Source organism: Pleurodeles waltl, chromosome 2_2 (genome assembly GCF_031143425.1).
Source record: "Pleurodeles waltl isolate 20211129_DDA chromosome 2_2, aPleWal1.hap1.20221129, whole genome shotgun sequence".
Lineage (NCBI taxonomy): Eukaryota > Metazoa > Chordata > Amphibia > Caudata > Salamandridae > Pleurodeles > Pleurodeles waltl.
The window spans coordinates 422,546,348-422,565,304 of NC_090439.1; the positions used below are offsets into that span (position 1 = coordinate 422,546,348).

The 18,957-nt window shown below is 42.5% G+C and overlaps 1 protein-coding gene across 2 annotated transcripts in view; it reads left to right on the forward strand.

The window, feature by feature from the left end:
- Nucleotides 1-18,957, forward strand: part of LOC138282394 (cadherin-7-like) — a 1,442,915-nt gene that overhangs the window by 651,951 nt on the left and 772,007 nt on the right. For both annotated transcript variants that reach the window (XM_069219909.1, XM_069219908.1), the window contains exon 5: nt 14,178-14,342. In XM_069219909.1, coding sequence (XP_069076010.1) covers nt 14,178-14,342 — 165 coding nt within the window. The remainder of the gene's footprint in view (nt 1-14,177; nt 14,343-18,957) is intronic.

Sequence of the window (18,957 nt, forward strand, 5' to 3'; positions counted from 1 at the left end):
TTAGTGCAGTTTTGCACCAAAAAGTATAAATAAGGCCCATAGTTTTCATCTTTCTTCCCTGCATGCAAATATGCATGCAGGGAAGACAGATGAAAACATTGCTCCCACAACCAGGGAGCGTCCTTTAAAAGCAGCTCCCTGCTGCTTGGATCAATGCTGGCTCCTGCAGGACACGGGGAGCCAGCTAAGACCATGGGGGCATTGAGGCTCCACCTGCGTTCCATTCACTTCCCTCTCTTCCATCTCATATTGGGATGGTAGAGAGAGAGAGAGATTGTCATTGCATGGTGTCTTCATGCAATGACTTGAAAGGGTTAGATTAGAAATATATGTGGTTCGAATGTTAAAGTTACTTTTTGATGCAAAGCAGAATAGTCTCTTCTGACCCACTGGGAAAGCTCTTGGACTGTCACTCACGTTGATGGTTTAAAGCCTAGTATCTCGAGGCAGTGGGTCCATTTATTTACTAGTGTTTACACTGTTAAACCTTCCTAGTAATTAAACATTCATGTCTCCTTCCTCTCAAAGTGTCTGGGCTGAGTGTCATAGTTATTATTGGACAAAACACAATAAGGAGTCACCTATGGTGTAATGGTTAAACTCTCAAACCCTCACACTGACAGCTGATGGATCTAATCCAGGTGTGTACATGATCAGGTCCTTCTTTTAATTTCTTTCAAACTTCAAAAGTTTAAGGTTCATACTGAAAGGATATCTCTCACTCTTTTTGATTGACAAATACATTATTCTTTTCAATTTGTCCAGAAATATCTCAGTATATCATCCATCAATGCCTACAAAACGTTTCATCTCTCTTTCATTTTCTTTCTCTCTCTCTCTCCTCTCCCCCTCTGTCTTCCAAACTCTTTCTCCCACTCACAGATCCACTCAGACCCTTATGCACCCACTCAGAGACCTACTTAGACACTCACACACCCACTCAGATCCTTGTGCACCTACTCACAGACCTACTCAGTCCCTTACGCACCAACTCACAGACCCACTCAGACACTTACACACCAACTCATAGACCCACAACACCATCATGTACACACTCACAGACTTACGCACTCACTGAGGCACCCACTAAGACACTGATGCCCACATTCTCACACCCATATAGAGACTCTCATAGCCTTTGTCTTCCCCAGATATACCCTCTCACATCTGTTGTCACACCCGGAGAGATAGGCTGCCGCCAACTCCCGCATAACATAACCAAAGGGCTGTGCACAGTGTAGGGTTTGGTGTTTAGGGGGTTGGCTTCAGGGTCAGGCTGCAGGCCAGGCCTTGCAGGCAACACGTGCTACACACAGGCGAAAGCCGTTTATGGTTCAAGGTTAGGTGTTTATAGGGGGTTTGCCTCAGGACCTGGTCACATGCCAGGCCATGTGGCCAACCACCACTGAGCAGGGACCATGTGCGATGGTGGTTGGATTAACGTATAGTAAAGAAAATTACTATATGTTAAAAAAACTGTAGAAATTCACTAAAAACAAAGGTAACAGGGACATTATAGTTAGAAAATAGATTCTGAAAAACATAGAAAATCACTGAAAAAAACAAAGGTTAGAGGGATGTTATAGTCAGGCTCACATTTTAAAAGTACAAAACCACAGAAATTCACCAGTTATAGATAGAATTATCTCAAGTAACTATAGCTCGTGCCCTAAGTTAATTATAAATTGTGTCCTCACCAGGCACTGTTAACTTGCCCACAAATTACAGCACTCATGACATAATTGATAACATCACTGATAATATCAATGTAATACTTGCAGTAAAAAAAAATTATTAAAAAACTGTGCATGGCATGAGTGCAAGTTATAGTTACCTTAGGGCATGAGGGCACGAGTTATAGTATATATATACAACAGATACTTTTCTATGGTTTTGTACATTTAATATTGTGAGCCTAACTATAACATCCCAGTAACCTTTGGCTTTTTTCAGTGAATATATATATATATGGGAAACAAATGAAAAGGATTGCTTATGCACAGAGGAATTAGCACTTTTAACTGCTCCTTGGGGATGAAACCGGAGCAATTCAGGTTCCCACCAGAGCTTCAGAGGGCTGGTGCCTTCCAGAAACAATCATGTGGTGACTGCCATGGTTGGGTACCCTGGCACTCACACTTTGTTGCCAAGCCCAATGGGAAGGGCCCCTTTGCCCCCTTCCGCTATAAATATTAGCCAATATCTGGTGGATGGGTCCCTGGGACCAATATCAGCCTGGGGGAGGAGGGGTGCTGCATGACCGCATCCCTGTAATGCAATACAGCTGAGCCCCAGGGGATGGTGCCCCCAGGGCCAAGTTCAGCCCAGGGAGGAGAGCTGCATGACCACTCCCCCTTTTTGCCGGAGAGGATCAGGTTCCTGGGGCTGAAATCTATCCAGGAGAGGGGCCACTTGCCTCCCTCCCCAATAAATATGGTTCTGGGCCCAGGGCATGGGATCCGTGAGCTGAAGTCATCCTGGGGAGGGAGCCACATTCCCCTCTCTTACTCAAATATGCACCTGATCCCTGGGGATGAGGTCCATGTGACCAAAAGTGACCCAGTGTGGGGACCCGTGGGTTCGCTGCTATTGGGGCATTCGTCATAGGTACTGGCCTTTGGCCAGATGCTGCCACCAACCCTGCCCATGCTGCACATGGCCAAAGGATTAGACACCCCCCACCATACACAACCAAATGCTGTGTACAGCGTGGCGTTGGTTACATGCAGGAGTTCAGCAGCAGGGCCTCGCCCCAGGCCAGTCCCTAATCGTGCTGCAGAAGAACAAAGGCTGTGCATTGCGTGGGGTTGGCTGCAGTCAGAGGTTTGGCGGCACTGCCTGGCTTAAGGCTGTACATAGCAGCAGTTGGATTACCATATGGTAATTCATTATTACTGCACATTAAAAAAAGCCCTAGAAATTCACTTAAAAACTTCCAAGGTTAAATGTTATAGTTAGGAAGTAGCAATAAAGACTGTAGAAATTCACTAGAAAAACCAAAGGCTGCAGGGAAGATATAGCTACAAAATAGAGTTTAAAAAACCTGAGAAATTCACTGAAAAAAATGGGCTCATTGCAGATGCCCCCTCACTTTATGCACCCATTTATTATATTGATTCTGTTGTTTTTGATCTGAAAGTGCACTCAGGCCTACTAATCAGACCTCAGTGCTAGTGCTCTTTCCCTTTCATTGTAGAGTGATTTTGTAAACCCGATTGGGAAGAACTTTACCACCCCTATACGGCCCTAGTAAATGGTACCAGTGGTACCTAGGGCAAGGATACTAATGGGGTCACCAGGGCAACAGCACTGATTGGGCCACCCTGCTTGGCCCCAGAAAAAGCAAAGTCTGTGGAGCTGCCATGTCAGTCTGCAAGAGCAGCTGGTCTGCTCAAGTTTGACTGTGCCCACACCAAGTGCAGGGAGAGTCTCTTCACTGTCCAAAATGCAGGTCAGTTACCCCCTAGGGTAGGCTTCCTATAGCCCAGGAGGCAGGGTGCACTGTGTTATGAGTAAGGACATATATGACCCTGTGGTAGCATTTAAACCTTAATGCTACCGCAAGTGACTGACAGTCCATAGGATAACATGGGTTAGCACCGTGGCAAACCCCAGATGTCCCAATTGATTTCCTGTATGTTCGGTGTAAAACATCCTGCTTTTTAAATGTGAGAACAATTCTTGTGCAAAGGGTTAATTGGCATGTACCCTGGTGACGTCCTCAGAGGATGCCCACCAAGTTTCAAGCTTTCGCTGCCCGTTTGCTGGTTGTGCTAACACTTGCCCCTGGGCAGGGAGAAGGTCACACCCAGGATGGCAGTCTCTTGTCTTGGTGGCAATTGGCTCAGGGGAGCCTGCCAAGGCAAGAGAGAGCTTGCAACTTGGTGGGCATGACTAGTGTTTACTGTGATCAAGGCAGTGAGCCTGAAAGGCTCTTGATATATAATCTCTTGTCCCCCACTCGAGGACAAAGTCCTTCCCACCTTGTCCAGACTGACAGGTGGGAAAATTTGTAATACAGGAGGCATACACTTCTGAGACTAAAGCCACACCTTTTGGGTGGGTAGGCTAGGAGGTCTGTATAGCCAAGGAAAGGCTCTGCCATTTTGGCAAAACCTCAATTTGTGGGTTCTGGGTAGAAAAGTGACGTACTCCGACAGGAAGTATTCACCTCGTGGGTAGAGTAGCCACATTGGCCACTGCCCCTTACACCCTTAACACCTCCTAAATTAGGATTTAAGGTGCTCCCCTTGCAGCAGAACCTTAGTTCTGACTCTGAATCCAGAAGAGGCACAGAGAAGATGCCACCACCGACTACAGGACTTTGGGCTCCACCACAGCACAAAGAGAGGACACTTAAGTGCCCTGAGGAGACTATATACTGGACATGTTCGGCATGGCCATTGGCAAACGTTCATTCTCCCGAGCTAGAGGGACTCCAGTAGTTGCCAGAAACCGAAGCAGACTCCCCTGTCAGGAGGACCCAGTCACCTGCAATCTGCAGAAGAATTGTTGTACTGTATCACAAGCAGTGCAACCGTTCTTGAGTGAGGCCAAAGAAAATCGATGACCTGCACCCCAGGAGTTGTAGTGAGGCTTACACCAAGGTTTAAGTTGCTACACCACTCTTATCGACATCCAGCCAACAAAGTACTTGTGAATTACTTTTCCACTGCAAAGGCTTCTTAGTCACCAGCCCAGTAACCAACAAGTCCCCTGGACATCACAAACTCCAGAGCAACTCTCAGCAATAGTGATTGATGTCAGCAACACCCCACTGCTGAGATTGCGGCATCCTGAAGAAGGCGCTTCAACCTAGTGGCAAAGCATCTTTGGCTTGATCCTCCAGTGATTGAAAGTGATTGACAGCTGCAAGGCCATCTCTGCACTCGGAGCTCCCAGACATGGTGGCGGAGCACCAGCTGTGGAGTTAAGGTCCTGGGACCTCAAAGGCCTCCACTGTCCAAGGGTAGAGTGTAACTCCATCTCAAAGTGTGGTTTTGCAGAGTGCTGTATCTTTGATTGAGAGCCCTCGTGGTTCTTTTCTAAGGACAGCAAGGCTACCTCTGCACCCGGACTCCCTGGACAAGGTAAAAAAGTACTGTCTATAGAAACGTGGTCTAGGATTCCCTCAAGCCTTTACTCCAGGTAAGTTCAATGGAACTCACTCCACAAGTGACATCATCCATTTTGGTAATATGAAATGCTTACTGAAGTGAACCCAAGGCCATCTTCTGGGTAATGCGTTAGTATTACATGGTAAGACCCCCCACAGTCATACACCATAATACTGCCACCTTGCTACATTCACTAAAAAAAGGTAACAGAGATGTTATCGGGGACCCCGTTGGGAGCTCCCGTTATACTCCCCGGCTAATGCTGCAGTGACGGAGGCATCAGCAGAGCAGCACGCCAGAGGACGCAGAATGGATGCCTAATTTATGGATGTCCAGAATGTTTTTTTTCCAATTTCAGCACTGAATAAGTGTGCCTTTTTTGTCAACGATACCGGAGTTGCTGCGGTTACATAATCTGCTGCGGTAACATAATCTGTTTCATTCGAAAGAGCCAGGCTTCCTTCCTGAAACTGAGTCATTTATAGGAAACGGTTGAATGCTCCCCTAAGGCTCCTTCCCTCTTCAACAATTGTGGAATGGATGCTGCCCACGCCGTCAATACAGGAGGAATGCTGGTGGTAAAATGGTAGCCTGATTGCTACCAGGGGAACCCAGGGAAGCCCAGAGAAGCCCAGAGGAGCTCGTGACACCTTTCCCCTCTCTTTCTCAGAGTTGGATGTTTATTTTCCTTGAGTCTGCTTGCAACTGGGAAATCGGGACTAGGGAACAGGATTAAAAGACTGGGGCAGTCCAGAAGCAGCAGCACGCAATCGGTCACGATGACACAGAGGCCAGGGGTGAATGGAAACAAAAAGAAATTTCTGATTACACTTTACTATTTCTTTTACTACCCTGCACACATCCAATTGCTCTCACACATGTTTTTTGTCTTGTGCACGCGTTTAAGATAGAGTAAAGGAAAATCAGTATAGCGGAGAGGGCACAGACAGTAGCATTAAGCCCCCTTTCAGGGGTTGATCAGCTTGGCGTGCTATGGAAGCGGCCCCCATAGGCATGGGTGTGGCTTGTGGCAATCAAGCAGGGGGCGCTTAGTTAGTTCAAAAGAAAGGGGGTCCTGCTATTTTTTTTTGTATAACCGATACCCAGCGCTATGAAAAGGATTGCCTGGGAATTCCAGCCTAAGGTACGTCCAACAGGCAAGAACATGAAGGTGCTGCGAAATTCAAAAACTAAACGTCCCACTTCATGGGAAAAAAGCTTTAGCCCAGGTCCAATCTCCCCAGTGCTGCAACCTCCCTCTCATGCACCACTTTCTTCCTCCATCTCTCAAGCTACCTTCCTAGCAAAAGGGGCAAATATGGAATCGGACTACAATGGACAACTAAGTGGAAATTGGATAGAGGGACACTTACAGAACTCCTGACAGATCCTACTACAAGAACATGGTCAGGCTAGCAACCAGCAAAACAGGAACGTCCAGCTGCAGACATATCCTATGTTTTCCATAATCAGATCTAAAGAGAGCAAGGAACCACCTAACCCGGTGCTTTCAGCGAACCACTTAATCTGGGGGGCCGGCTAGACGTAACTCAGTACTTATTTGCTAGTCTCCATCATCCTATACTTTATTGAATACCCAGCAACATTCAGACCCCTATATCTCTCCTGGCACAATAAATAATTCACTGATGCCAGACTCTACAGAGGGAGGCCACAGCGGGGCATCAAGAAGTTGACAAAATAGTGGAAAAGAGGAGTTCTTCGGCATGCGCAGGCTCGGGTTCTTGGCATCCCGGGCAGGCTTCCCACAATCAGATAGGAGGAGTTCAAGCGGGGAGGGCTCCTCAGCTACAGAGACTCTGTTTCTTCAGATCCTTAGTGAACTTAAGGCTTTAAAACTATCGCAGGAGGAATCAAATCGTAGGAGGAAAGCCCAGCTCGGTCTTATCAACAACAATATGCAGAAGTTGCACACTCGTGTTAAGGAAGTCGAACAGCGGGTTTCAGACCTAGAGGACAGTGGATCCCATATGGAAGCATCAATTGTCAGATATCAAGCTGAACTGGCCAACTTGCAGATCTGGGTCGATGATGCTGAGAATCGCTCCTGCCATTCTAACTTAGGGTTCACAGGAATACCGGAAGGGAGAGAGACTGGTCATACGGTTACTAAATTAATCTCAGACTTGATCAAACAGTATGTTCTAACTGACCCAGTCAATAGTAAGACGGACCTTACCATTACACGTGCCCATCGAGTCCCGGCAGTTCACTCTCCTGGTGCAAATTATCCACGCATGATAGTGGTTAACTTTGGAGACTATCATATCAACGAAAGAATTCTCTCACTAGCCATTAAAGCAAGGACCTTTCCAACTCTGGGAGACTGCTCATTTAAAATCTTCTCTGACATTTCTGCACTTGCAGCATGTAGGCGCCGAGAGTTCAAAGAGCTGATTCCAGTTTTTCAGAGTTTAGGGGCACCAGCCGGTCTGGTGCAGCAATCAAAATTGAAAATTATACATTAGGGACATGCTGATATATTCCATATAGTGGAGAAGGCAAAAACTCTTCTGAACTCAATATGAAGTACGGATGGGAGGGGGTTGTAAAAAGGGAGGAAGGAAAGAAAGGGCAGAAGGAAGAAGAGAGGGAAGAAGAAGAATAAAGAAAGGGAAAAAAGAAAAAAGAGGAGAACATTGTACTAAGCTTTAAAAATTGATAGCTATCTGCTCGCTCGGTTAAGATGGTAAGAGCTAAGCAGAAGGGGGATAAACACACAAGTTTTTTTTTTTTTTTGTAGTAATAATATCAATGGAGAGGCACCCGTAGATAAACAACACTTAGATTCTGGTAGCGTCCGGAAAAAGGGAAAAGACCATGATGGCTCCAAAACTCATTGGTGTCAATGGTGCTATGTCAAGGCACCACAGAAGGGGTAATGGGGTAGGGCAGGATCACTGGGTGGGATTAGGGGAGGGAAGTGCTCTGAGAGTCCCTAGGCTGGAGGGCCTCGTGTTCAGATCACTCAGGGAGGAAGGAGAGGGATGGGGGTGGGTCCAGGGTTGGAGTGAGGGGTTGCATGTGGGAGGGACTAAAAGGATGAGAAAATTCAGGTTTTCCAACAAAGTAGCAGACACAAAATATGGCTGGGGGAAAAAGGTTACTATCAACCTAATGAAAAGATATGGTGAAATTTAGGATTATTTCCTGCAATGCAAATGGTATTTTAAATAGGCAGAAATATAAGGCAATGTTAAAATGGTTGATATCATTCAATCCCAAAGTTATTTGTTTTCAGGAAAGCCATCTAAAACCTAATAGCCCCAAAATATATATCCCAAAACAGTACTTGGCAGCCTTATTCGCTTCATCTGGGTTGGCAGCGAGAGGGGTGGCAATATACATGAGTAACAGAGTTTTTTCGACTATAAAAGAGGTAATTAGAGATCCCAAGGAGAGTTGGATTTGGCTCAAAGTTAGACAATCAGGAGTTCAAATCAATTTGGTCAATTACTATGGGCCAATCATGGATGAGGTAGAGCCACTAATGCAACTCTATAATATAGCAATGAGTGCCACGGGTCCCTTTATTATTGGAGGGGATTTCAATTATGTTCAAAATATTAGATTAGATACCTCTAATCGGACTAAAAGATAATAAGAACCTAAAACTAAGAGAATTTTGAATAAAATAAAAAGTGATTTTCAGGTAGTGGACCTTTGGTGAGAAGAATACTCAGCAGCCACTCAATATACTCGCTTTTCACACTGTTATAAAACTGCCTCACGGATAAACTTTTTTCTAATATCTCGTATACTGAAGGGGGCTGGTTTGATTAAATGGGCTAACACTTTTTCTGACCGTCCAGTGGTCATGGTGACTATAGAAATAGATGCAGCTAGCAAAGAGAGACCCCGATGGCAATTCAATAGATCTTTACTTAGTAATGAGCAGTGGGTCTTAGATATGAGAAGATTCATACAGGAGCTCTTTCAGCGTCATCTGAATGCTGCATCTGTGTTCAATGTCTGGGAGGCATTTAAAGCTACAGATGGGGTCAAAATGAAATAAAAAAAACTTCAGATAGCAATAGACAAGGCGACAGACGATTGTTTGAAAGCAGGGGGGCAGGAAGCAGCAAGGTGCAATCCTCATTAAACAAAAGCAAAGTTAAAAGATTTCTTTATTCTGGAGGAGGTAACTAGCTTGAGGGCCTACCAGCAGCAGGTTTATGAAGAAAGTCAGCAAAAAGGTAAATACTTTGCATAAAACATGAAAAGCGACAATACATACAATTCAGGATCCTGAGACAAGTACAATCATTCTCATGAGAAGGATATTGCATGGATATTTATGTCACATTACTCTCAAATTTATGAGATTGATTATGCAGTTTCACTTACACAGCTAGATCCGTATTATAAGCCAATTACGCTCCCAAAAATGCAGTTAAATGTCAAAAACAACATAGCACAGAAGATTACACCCTCTGAGATTAAGGGAGCTATCCAGAAAATGCCAACTGCAAAAGCTTGTGGTGGGGATGGCGTCCCAATAGAATTCTACAAAACCTTTTGTGGAGAGCTAGTCAGGTTTCTAATGAAATTATACAATCCAATACTCGAGGGTGTAGAAATACCTCCCACTTTTAAAGAATCAACGATAGTCAGGTTTCTGAAAAAAAGATAAAAATCCACTGAAACCAGCTGCATACCACCCAATCAGCCTGCTGAATGCAGATTATAAAATTTTAACAAAGGTCTGGGCCATCAGGATCACACCAGTCGCGCAACAATTAATACATAAAGACCAAAACGGTTTTGTAGCCAGCAGACTCATGTCATCCAACACAAATTTCCTAATTCAGGCAATCAAGTATTTTTCGGTCAATATAATTCCTGTGGTAATTATATTGCTAGACGCAGAGAAAGCTTTTGATCTAGTAAATTGAGAAACCCTATTATATAGTCTGACCAAATTTGGTTTCCCCCCTCAATTTACGTCAATGAGAAGACAGTTGTATCAGGGTGTTTATGTCAGAATTGTTATTAATTAAAAGGTCAGGCGCACAATTCAGATTAAACGAGGCACCAGACAGGAGTGTCTTCTCTCTCCTATACTCTTTGCCTCTTTTATTGAACCTTTGGCCCATATAATACGTAGCTCGGACAAAATTATGGCGCCTCTAACAGCTATTCCAAAATTTAAGCTCTTCACTGATTACCTCATTCTATATTTAAAACCAGAGATCCACAACATGCTAAGAGTACTGGATAGAATTAATGAGTTTACGCAAATAAGGGGCTACAAGATTAACAAAAGCAAAACAGAGGACCTCCTATTTAACGCAGGAATATATAATCTTCCTCTTGTCTTGCAACAGCAAGCTAACTCATCCGAACCCGTCAGGTATTTGGGAATCTATGTCACAAAGCATTATTGGCATCTATTTGACCTCAATTATGCTAGGATGCTTGCAAAAGTGCAAACACTTTTGGACAGATGGATGGTTCTCCCTTTCACTCTGATAGGGAGAGTCTCCCCAATTAAGATGTCAGTTCTTCCGCTTTTTCTTTTTTTTTATTCAATAATGTACCAATAAAAATAAATAGCGCTTATTTTTCAAGTTTATTACCTGGCTGCATTGCAGGAAATGTTGGCACACTACTTGGACAACAGAGAAACCCTGGAAATATTTTTGGTCAATAAGATGATCGTAGACTCAGCAATAAGTCTCCCAGCATTCATCAAAACCGCTAAACTTCTAAAAAAACTTGTTACAAATATATTTGTGATCTTAGTAAAATGGCAGAGATTTTAAGTAAAGCACATCAAATACCATCAGGCTATATTTATCTACATTTACAGGAGTGTAAATACTTTTGTTTATACCTTCCAGAAACAGTGATAACTCAATGGAATAGCAAAGTGTTTAAAGAGAAGGGAGATTTTCTTCTAAGAGGTAGATATATTACTTGGGAGGAGGCCAAAACTAGGCTGGAAAACAGGGCAACCAGACTCTTTTGGAGTTTTTTTCAGTTCTCCCACTTTCTTAGTGCTAATTTACGCAGGCTAAGTACCCAAGAACACCCAATATGGAGGGCTGTAATCAGGAGTAAAGTACCCGGTACAGGGAACTGGTACAGATTGTTAGCTGATCAATCAACCTCTGAAAAAGTTATAGCCTTTAAGGATAAAATCTTTAAAACAACGCAATGTGAAATATTTCACGAAGATTGGAGAATTATTTTGGAAGTAGGATACACATCGTTGAGGGCAGCTAACTATAACGGAATGTCTTTTCTTTCCAGATGGATGGCTTATTACACCCCTGAGACGGTACACTAAATGTTCCCTTCAATTCGCCATCAATGCTTTCGCTGCCATCAGGAGGAGCAGAGGAACTAGCGCCATATTTTTCTAGACTATTTTAGAAAGTAATAAATCACATATCTAAAGCAAGGATTCAGTTAGAACCGAGTCTAGTCTTGTTTTGAGTTTCTGAGAAAATGCGCCAGCTAGCTAAATATCAACAATATTTTATAGTGATAGTTTTCAAGGAGCTTGATCATTAATACTCCAGTTTTGGCAGACCCAAACGATTTCTACACTGCAGAACTGGTGGACTAAAATGTTAAGAACCAGGAAATATGAGGAAGCATACTCAAAACGTGTTGGGAGTATAAAAAGGTTTACAGCTATATGGCAGCATTTAGTAGAATAGTAAGCCAAGTAAAAGGGAAGTTTGGAGGCGTAGCAAAGAACTGTTTGTTAATAATATGTTAACATCATACAAAATGATTGAAACCCGGATGTGTTTACATATCGGGAAGTAATTAAGTGATGGGGGGTTTTTGAATGCTTTTCTGATTCTACAATCAAGGCAACATAGCAAATATTATAGACAAATATATTAAATTTCACAAGTACTAAGGGATTAGAGGAGGATATTGCGATGTCACCAGCCAAAGGGGGAAAAATGATAATTATTGCTTAACGATACTTGGGTATAGTTTCTGTTTTATTTTTGTATATCGATACCTGAACTGAAAATAAAACATATACATTTTTTTTTTTTAAAGATGTTATTGTTAGGTTCAGATTTTACACACATAAAACCATACAACTTCACTAGTCATCATTATAGTTATCTCAAGAAACTATAAGTTGTGCCCATTGTAAATAGAACTCACAACCTCGCCATGCACTGCTCATTAACTCACACTCATGACATCTTCTGTGACATCATTGATAATATCACCTCAAAATTTGCAATAAAATTATTGATGAGAAAACTGTGCATGACAGGGGTGTGAGTTATAGTTACCTTAGGGCACGATTTCTAGTTTCTTGAGGTAACTGTAACTATAGCTACTGAATGTCTATGGTTTTATATGTGTAAAAGCTGAACCTAATTAGAACATTGCATCCTTTGGACTTTATATATGGAAGGCAATACCTAAAATGGAAAAACATAATTATATCAGCAGGCTTCATATCCCCTGTGCTAAGAGTACATGCAATCAAGAGATGGGCAAAGATATACCGCATGGAAAGGGAATAATTCCTCATCCAGTTTTTTTATCAGATTTTTTGTTGTTGATATTTGAGATCACACAGGGACACCATGATCATGGCAATCAAAGAAGGAAGGAAGGACAGGAGACAGGCTTCCTTTCTTATAGGGTGTGGCCAAGGGACATTCCAGTTGGGTTAGAGTCAATACACAGAAGGACATTTTTGAAGTCCTGCTGGCTCTGCCAGCAGAGTGAGGTGAAACAGCTAGCTTGAAGAGAAAAGCTTTAGAGCCAGTGTATTTTATTTTAGAAAAGTGAGAGCTTAGAATTGTAGCAGACTGGGGGGGTGGATTAAATAGATAGATGGGTGTAAGGTCTGGCTACGAGTCAAGTACTTTGGAACACTGTTTCTTTGTTTCAGATAATCACGGACCAATTTTAGGATGCAAACTACTGAGATTCCGTGATAACAATGTACAAAATAGTGCTTACCTACCCACCAAGGGACTAGTCTCTCCTTTTGAAATATATATAATATACATTACTCTACTACAAACATATTACTGCAGCATGTATCCAGTAGTTCCGATCTGGTTACTACAGACTTTCAATTTAAAAAATGTACTAAAATATATTTTCTTTCAACATAAAACATAGGCTTTCACAAAAAACAAATATATAATCTGTTGTTTTCTAACAAGTTCTTAAATATCAAAGTAGCTATTATCATCTTGTAGCCTTGTTGCTATCATCATCTTGTTGCCATTATTTTTACAACTAGAATGATAAATCATATTACATATTGTCCATGTATAAAATGACAATTGTTGCTCACACTGGGCTCAATTTGACTTTTAAGAGGAATTCCCATTCTGGAGCATGGAATCTTGACAGACAGAATTTTTCAAGTAGATCGGTAAAAGAAGAAATGCTGTCAAATTTCTGAAATTTCTATTTCTGCAAAATACATCCCCCATTTAGAGTGGTCCAATAAATGTTGATATGTGTGGTAACTCCATTTGCCACATACAGTAGAAATATGAGTTTTGTAATCAATATCAGCATGGCAAACCTGCTGACAACAGCTCATGATAGGTGGTGGTGATCACACCTGATAAATCAGCATTAGTTTTGATCTGATGTGATAAGTATTACATCTAATATTGGCCACCTCATAATAAGGATGTCTTGGATGTGTGGTTATTTTGGCTTGCCCCACCTTTAACTGCTAATGAACATCCACAAAAACACAGGTTTGTGGGTTTTCACTATCAATTTCCAGATGGCCTTCAGTCATGGAAACTACCAAAAGGGTAACCTTATCAATGCACCACTAAATGCATTTGCACTGTGTAAATGTGTCATTGAACACCACCAAATAGCAAGTGGAGTGAATTAAAAGGTTATAGTTATAATCACTAAAGCTAACAGGGCAGTCACACACCTTTGCATGCTGTCAGCTATGACGCCAGCCATTACTCGCCCCACTCCAATGCTGCATGGTAAATTTTACAAAGTAAGGAAATTCGTAGTATGATTGCTCAAAGTTGTTGTTGTAAATTGTTTTTTCTCTTTCAGGGATTATTCGTGTCTCTTCACAGACAGATCGAGAAGCTCAAGAACAATATTTTGTCATTATCCAGGCAAAGGACATGGTCGGTCAAATGGGCGGGCTGTCAGCCACAGCCACTGTAACCATCAACTTGTCTGACATCAACGACAATGGGCCAAAATTTCAACAAAGTAAGAGCAGCTTACTTTTTTTTCGTTTTCAACAGGAAATAAATTGAGCACATAAATGTTTGTAAAATTTAATATGCTGAAAAATTAACATGTGTACTGAGAAGAGTCAAGCCTTTTCCATTTTAGCAAATATTGACTTAGAAAGAAATTGGGTTTCGTTGAATTGCAGTTATCATTTCATGGTGTGATGGATCTCGGTACTTTGAAGAAAGGTGTTCTGATAAACTGAATGCAACTGTTGTACCCAAATTCCTTCACAATAAAATCTCCCAATGAAAGATTTCTTTTGGACACGTTGAGGGCCCGGGATTAACCTCTTGATGCACATATCACTGTGGCTGCCATCCAGTTATGAACTGTCACTCCCATGAATCTTGTTCTGGGTCAATCCACATCCGAATCCTTCCTGCTGTGACAGACATCCTTCAGGAGGAAGAAGAAAGAGAAAAGATGTCCATTTAAAAGAAGCAGAACCCCAACATAAAATGTCAAAGTCCCAGACACTAAATTGCATATTGTGTCTGGAAAAGGACCATAAGTAGTGGAATGTGAGACCCCAAAACATTGACATCTGCTAAGCAGACAGACAGTTTTTGTGAGGAAGAAATACTCTGTACGACTTCTGCCTGTGACCAGGACTAGGGACCTGAGCCTGCTAGTTTCCCTGCTGGATGAGCAGACATAACCCTGGAAAACAAAAACCACCTGCCTTGGATTCAGGAGCACAAACACCTGCCTGATTGCCAAGACCGGTGTGCCATATGAGGGAGATGAAAGTGTTGGAGGGAGCAAGGTCCAGAGGGAAGCCCTGATGTGTGGAAACTCTGAGTGAGGTGCGAGGAATCCACTTCCTCATCGATCAGGCCATAGTCCATGTGCTGGACTCATTTAGCTATCCAGTATGCCAAGGGGGGCCACTGTGGACTGAGTTAAGGAGTGAGGTGTGAGAAACCCACTCCTATACTGATTGGGCTGGAGCTTGTGTGCCAGACTGATTCATAGACCCCATATGCCAGGAGGGGCTTTAGTGTACTGCAACAAGGAGTGAAGTGGGAGAAACTCACACCGACATCGATCGGGCCTTTGTCCGTATGCCAGATTATTGTGGCAACTCTGTGTGACAAAAGGGGCCATTGTGGACACCAGCATCAGGTCAGCATGACCGGACTTGTAAGTGCCGAGGCAGCAACCACATATGCCACGACAGGCCACCGAAGAGGCTGAGGCCAAGAGTCTGGGTTGTTGCCTGAGACTGAGAAATTGCTGCTGTGACCAAGGCAGGGCCACCCTGCATTCTGTGGACTGCACCGAAGGAAGCCAGAGGAACAAAAGGAGACAGCGATAGCCCCCTGGAGCAAGGAGACCATCTCCCATCAATGGAAAGGCGAAAGTGACTTACTGCATGATCGCCAGAGCAGCAGCAACTCTGATCATCCACACCTACCTCAAGGGAGAGAACCTGCGCCTGCCAGGTGCTGCCACACTGGACCGCACACACCCAGACTTTACCAATCCAGAGCAGGATTGCGCTACAACCCTGAAGGGTTCCATAACACCGGATTGGACAAGCCAAGAACTGGGCATTTCTGGCCACGGGCGACATACCATGTAACCCCATAGACTATAGTTATTAGCAGAGTCCGAGTGGAGAACTCTTGAGTACCTCCTAATTAACATTCCTTGGATGCAGTCTTCAATGAATCGGGGAATAGAATTGAACCCATTTCACTAAAGGTGGGAAGAAAAGGAGTGGCCTAACAAATACTAGATCGATTTCCTCAAGGGGGATTCTGTTATTGTTTTTTAATATTGTTTGCATGAAGCTAGAATTAAAATACTTCTTTTTAAAAACAAAAATGTATTTGATTAGACATTGATTTATTGTTTGTGCTGCTTGCACGTTGAGTTATGAGTCATTTTCTCTGATCTGTATCTGTGCTTCTCAAAGGTCCATTGACTGCTCGGCCTACGTTACCCAACCGAGTATTAAATGGAGAAGGGGGTGCTTGGCCCAGTTGAGCGGGATCCATTGTAGGGTGGACCCTTGGACATCAGGATTAAACGTTCTCAACCACCATGGTTGGGCCTAATAACTCCTGCTTGCTCCATGGCCCTCTGAACGGGGTTCTGATCGTTTCTATTTAGGTTGTTTAGATTATATTGAGGGATAATGAATAGTACTGTTAAGTGATCCTGGCATTACCTCTGCATACATTTTCCTTGGTTCAGTCATAACTGTAATGAGCCCGTACCCAAGCTGAAAGAAAAACATTTACAATTTGAAGTCTTAACCAGAATTCTTCATTTTCACAAATTTTCTCAAGGAATTAAAGAGAAACCTTTCCAGCATTTTAGTCCAAAATAAATTATCTTTTTCTGAGAGACTTCTAGATGATAATGATTTATAAATGTATTTGGTGTAGCCTATTTTGCTGCCCTTCAAATTTCCCATAACTGAAATATCTTTTTCTTCCACCCACGATCAAACCGCACTTCTTCCAGATTTTTGGAAGACAGCTAGCTTCACCAATACATTAATGGTAGCTGTCTTTCACTTCTTAGGGCTTCCAAAGAAGCCAAAGATTTCAATGAAATTAAAAATGTTGTTTTTCAAATATATTAAATATATTAAGATAGCGCTTTTATTATTTATAGGGATTTTCAGTTTCTGGGTCTATGAATTATCGTATGAATTATCATATCATGGAGAATCTCTAAATATGAAGGAGTATTGGCGGAATTGATCTCGCTCAACCTATGTGTGGATGTAATTGCTATGAGAAAACCAACCTTAAGTTATAGTTACTATGAACCCATTGAAAACAGAGATACATTCTTGCAATCCCAATAGTACTGGGGAATATCTCAAGGAAATAAAAGAGAATGGACAATTAAACTTCTGAAACGCCCTGAAACTAGGGAATCTCCCTCTTTTAGAGACCCTCAAAGCTTTACAGCTGCCCAGTGAGTATTTTAGTGTTCACTAATTTAAAGTTATCTGTAACATAGAAAAGGGTGACTTTTTTCTGAAAACTAATGTCTGCCTCTCTTGAACAATCTCTTTTCTGAAGTTTTATCCTTTCAACGTGCATATGGGATACCTTGAATTTTGGTGGAAAGACACTGATGAGGGAAAGATTCTGCTCAGGTGGTCTAAAGAATTGTTTTCCATCCCTGTAATGTATGCTGCCTAATGGGAGTCTGCTTTACTGGCTGCCCAGGCATAAACATTCTCGCCTTTCAGTGCTAAGCTTAAACCCTTTATACTCAATTGATGTTTATAATATGCTTTTGCCATCTGATTGTCTGCACTCATAAGAACATTCTTTCCTCTTAACATGGGGGTAAATTCTTGGAAAGCAAATTGTGTCACTGACAGCTCCCTACTGTTGTATTATCTTTACTTTAGATAGAGAAAGCTTAGTACCAAATCCAGCTGGCTTTTGACTTGAGAACTACATGACACTAAGAAACAAGAGCGATGTCCTTCTGAAGGTTATCTGCAACGAACTACCAATCTGGGTCAAAGTGTATCTCTTGAATTAGTCGGATTAACGTGTCCTAATTCTGCAACAAAGGAGCCCGATGACAAAGCAGATTAGCAGATCAGCTCAAAGGGTCTTTAGAGGGAATCTGGCACAAAGAACTACAAAAGCTAACCATGTACTCTCAAATTATCATTTGCTGTGGCACCCTGACGTGTTAATTAATGTGTCAATTGTCTTTGTAAATATAACAGTTTGTCCAAGGGAGAAATGCAAAACCCTCTTCAGTCTCTTATTTTCTGACCGTGTCATGGGTGATGAAATATGTGAGGTCATAAGCAGCGTATTGCAGGGGCACACATTATAATTAGCTCTGGTAACTATAACTGCTGAATTTATTTGGTGCTGTAAAAATGAAATGTGAGCCCTACCATATTGTACTTGTAATCTTTGTTTTTTCACTGAAGTTTTAAGTTTGTTTTTAACTTCTATTTCCTAACTATAACGTCCCTGTAACCTTCCTTTCTGAGTGAATTTCTACTTAAAAAAAAAAAAAACATCTCTTTCCTAACTGTAACCTGTAATGTTTGGGAGTGGGCGTGTGAGTGGCTGTATAGATAGCTGAGTGGGTGTACTTGTAACTTTATGGGTCTCTAACGGGGTGTGTGAGCGGGTTTGTGTATATGTAAGTGAATGTATGGATCTGTGAGTGGGTGTGTGAGTGACTGTATGGGTGCGTTCATGGTTGTGTAAGTGGGTGTAGAAGTGCCTTAGGGTGCATCACTGTCTGACTGGGTCTGTGAGTGGGTGCATGAGTGCCTGGATCTGTAAGTGGGTGCATGAGTGTGTTTGTGGGTCTGTGAGTGTGAGGGTCTGAATGGGCTTGTGAGTAGATGCACAGTGTCTGGGTGGGTCTGTGACTGGGTTGCATGAGTGTGTAAGTGGGTTAGTGACTGGGTGCATCAGTGTCTGAGTGTGTTTGACTGGATGGTGAGTGTCAAGTGGGTCTGTGAGTAGGTGAATAAATGTATGTGTAGGTCTGTGACTAGGTGCATGAGTATCACAGTGGGTCATTGAATGGTGTGTGAGGGAATGAGTGGGTTTGTGAGTGGATGTATGAGTGTCTGAGT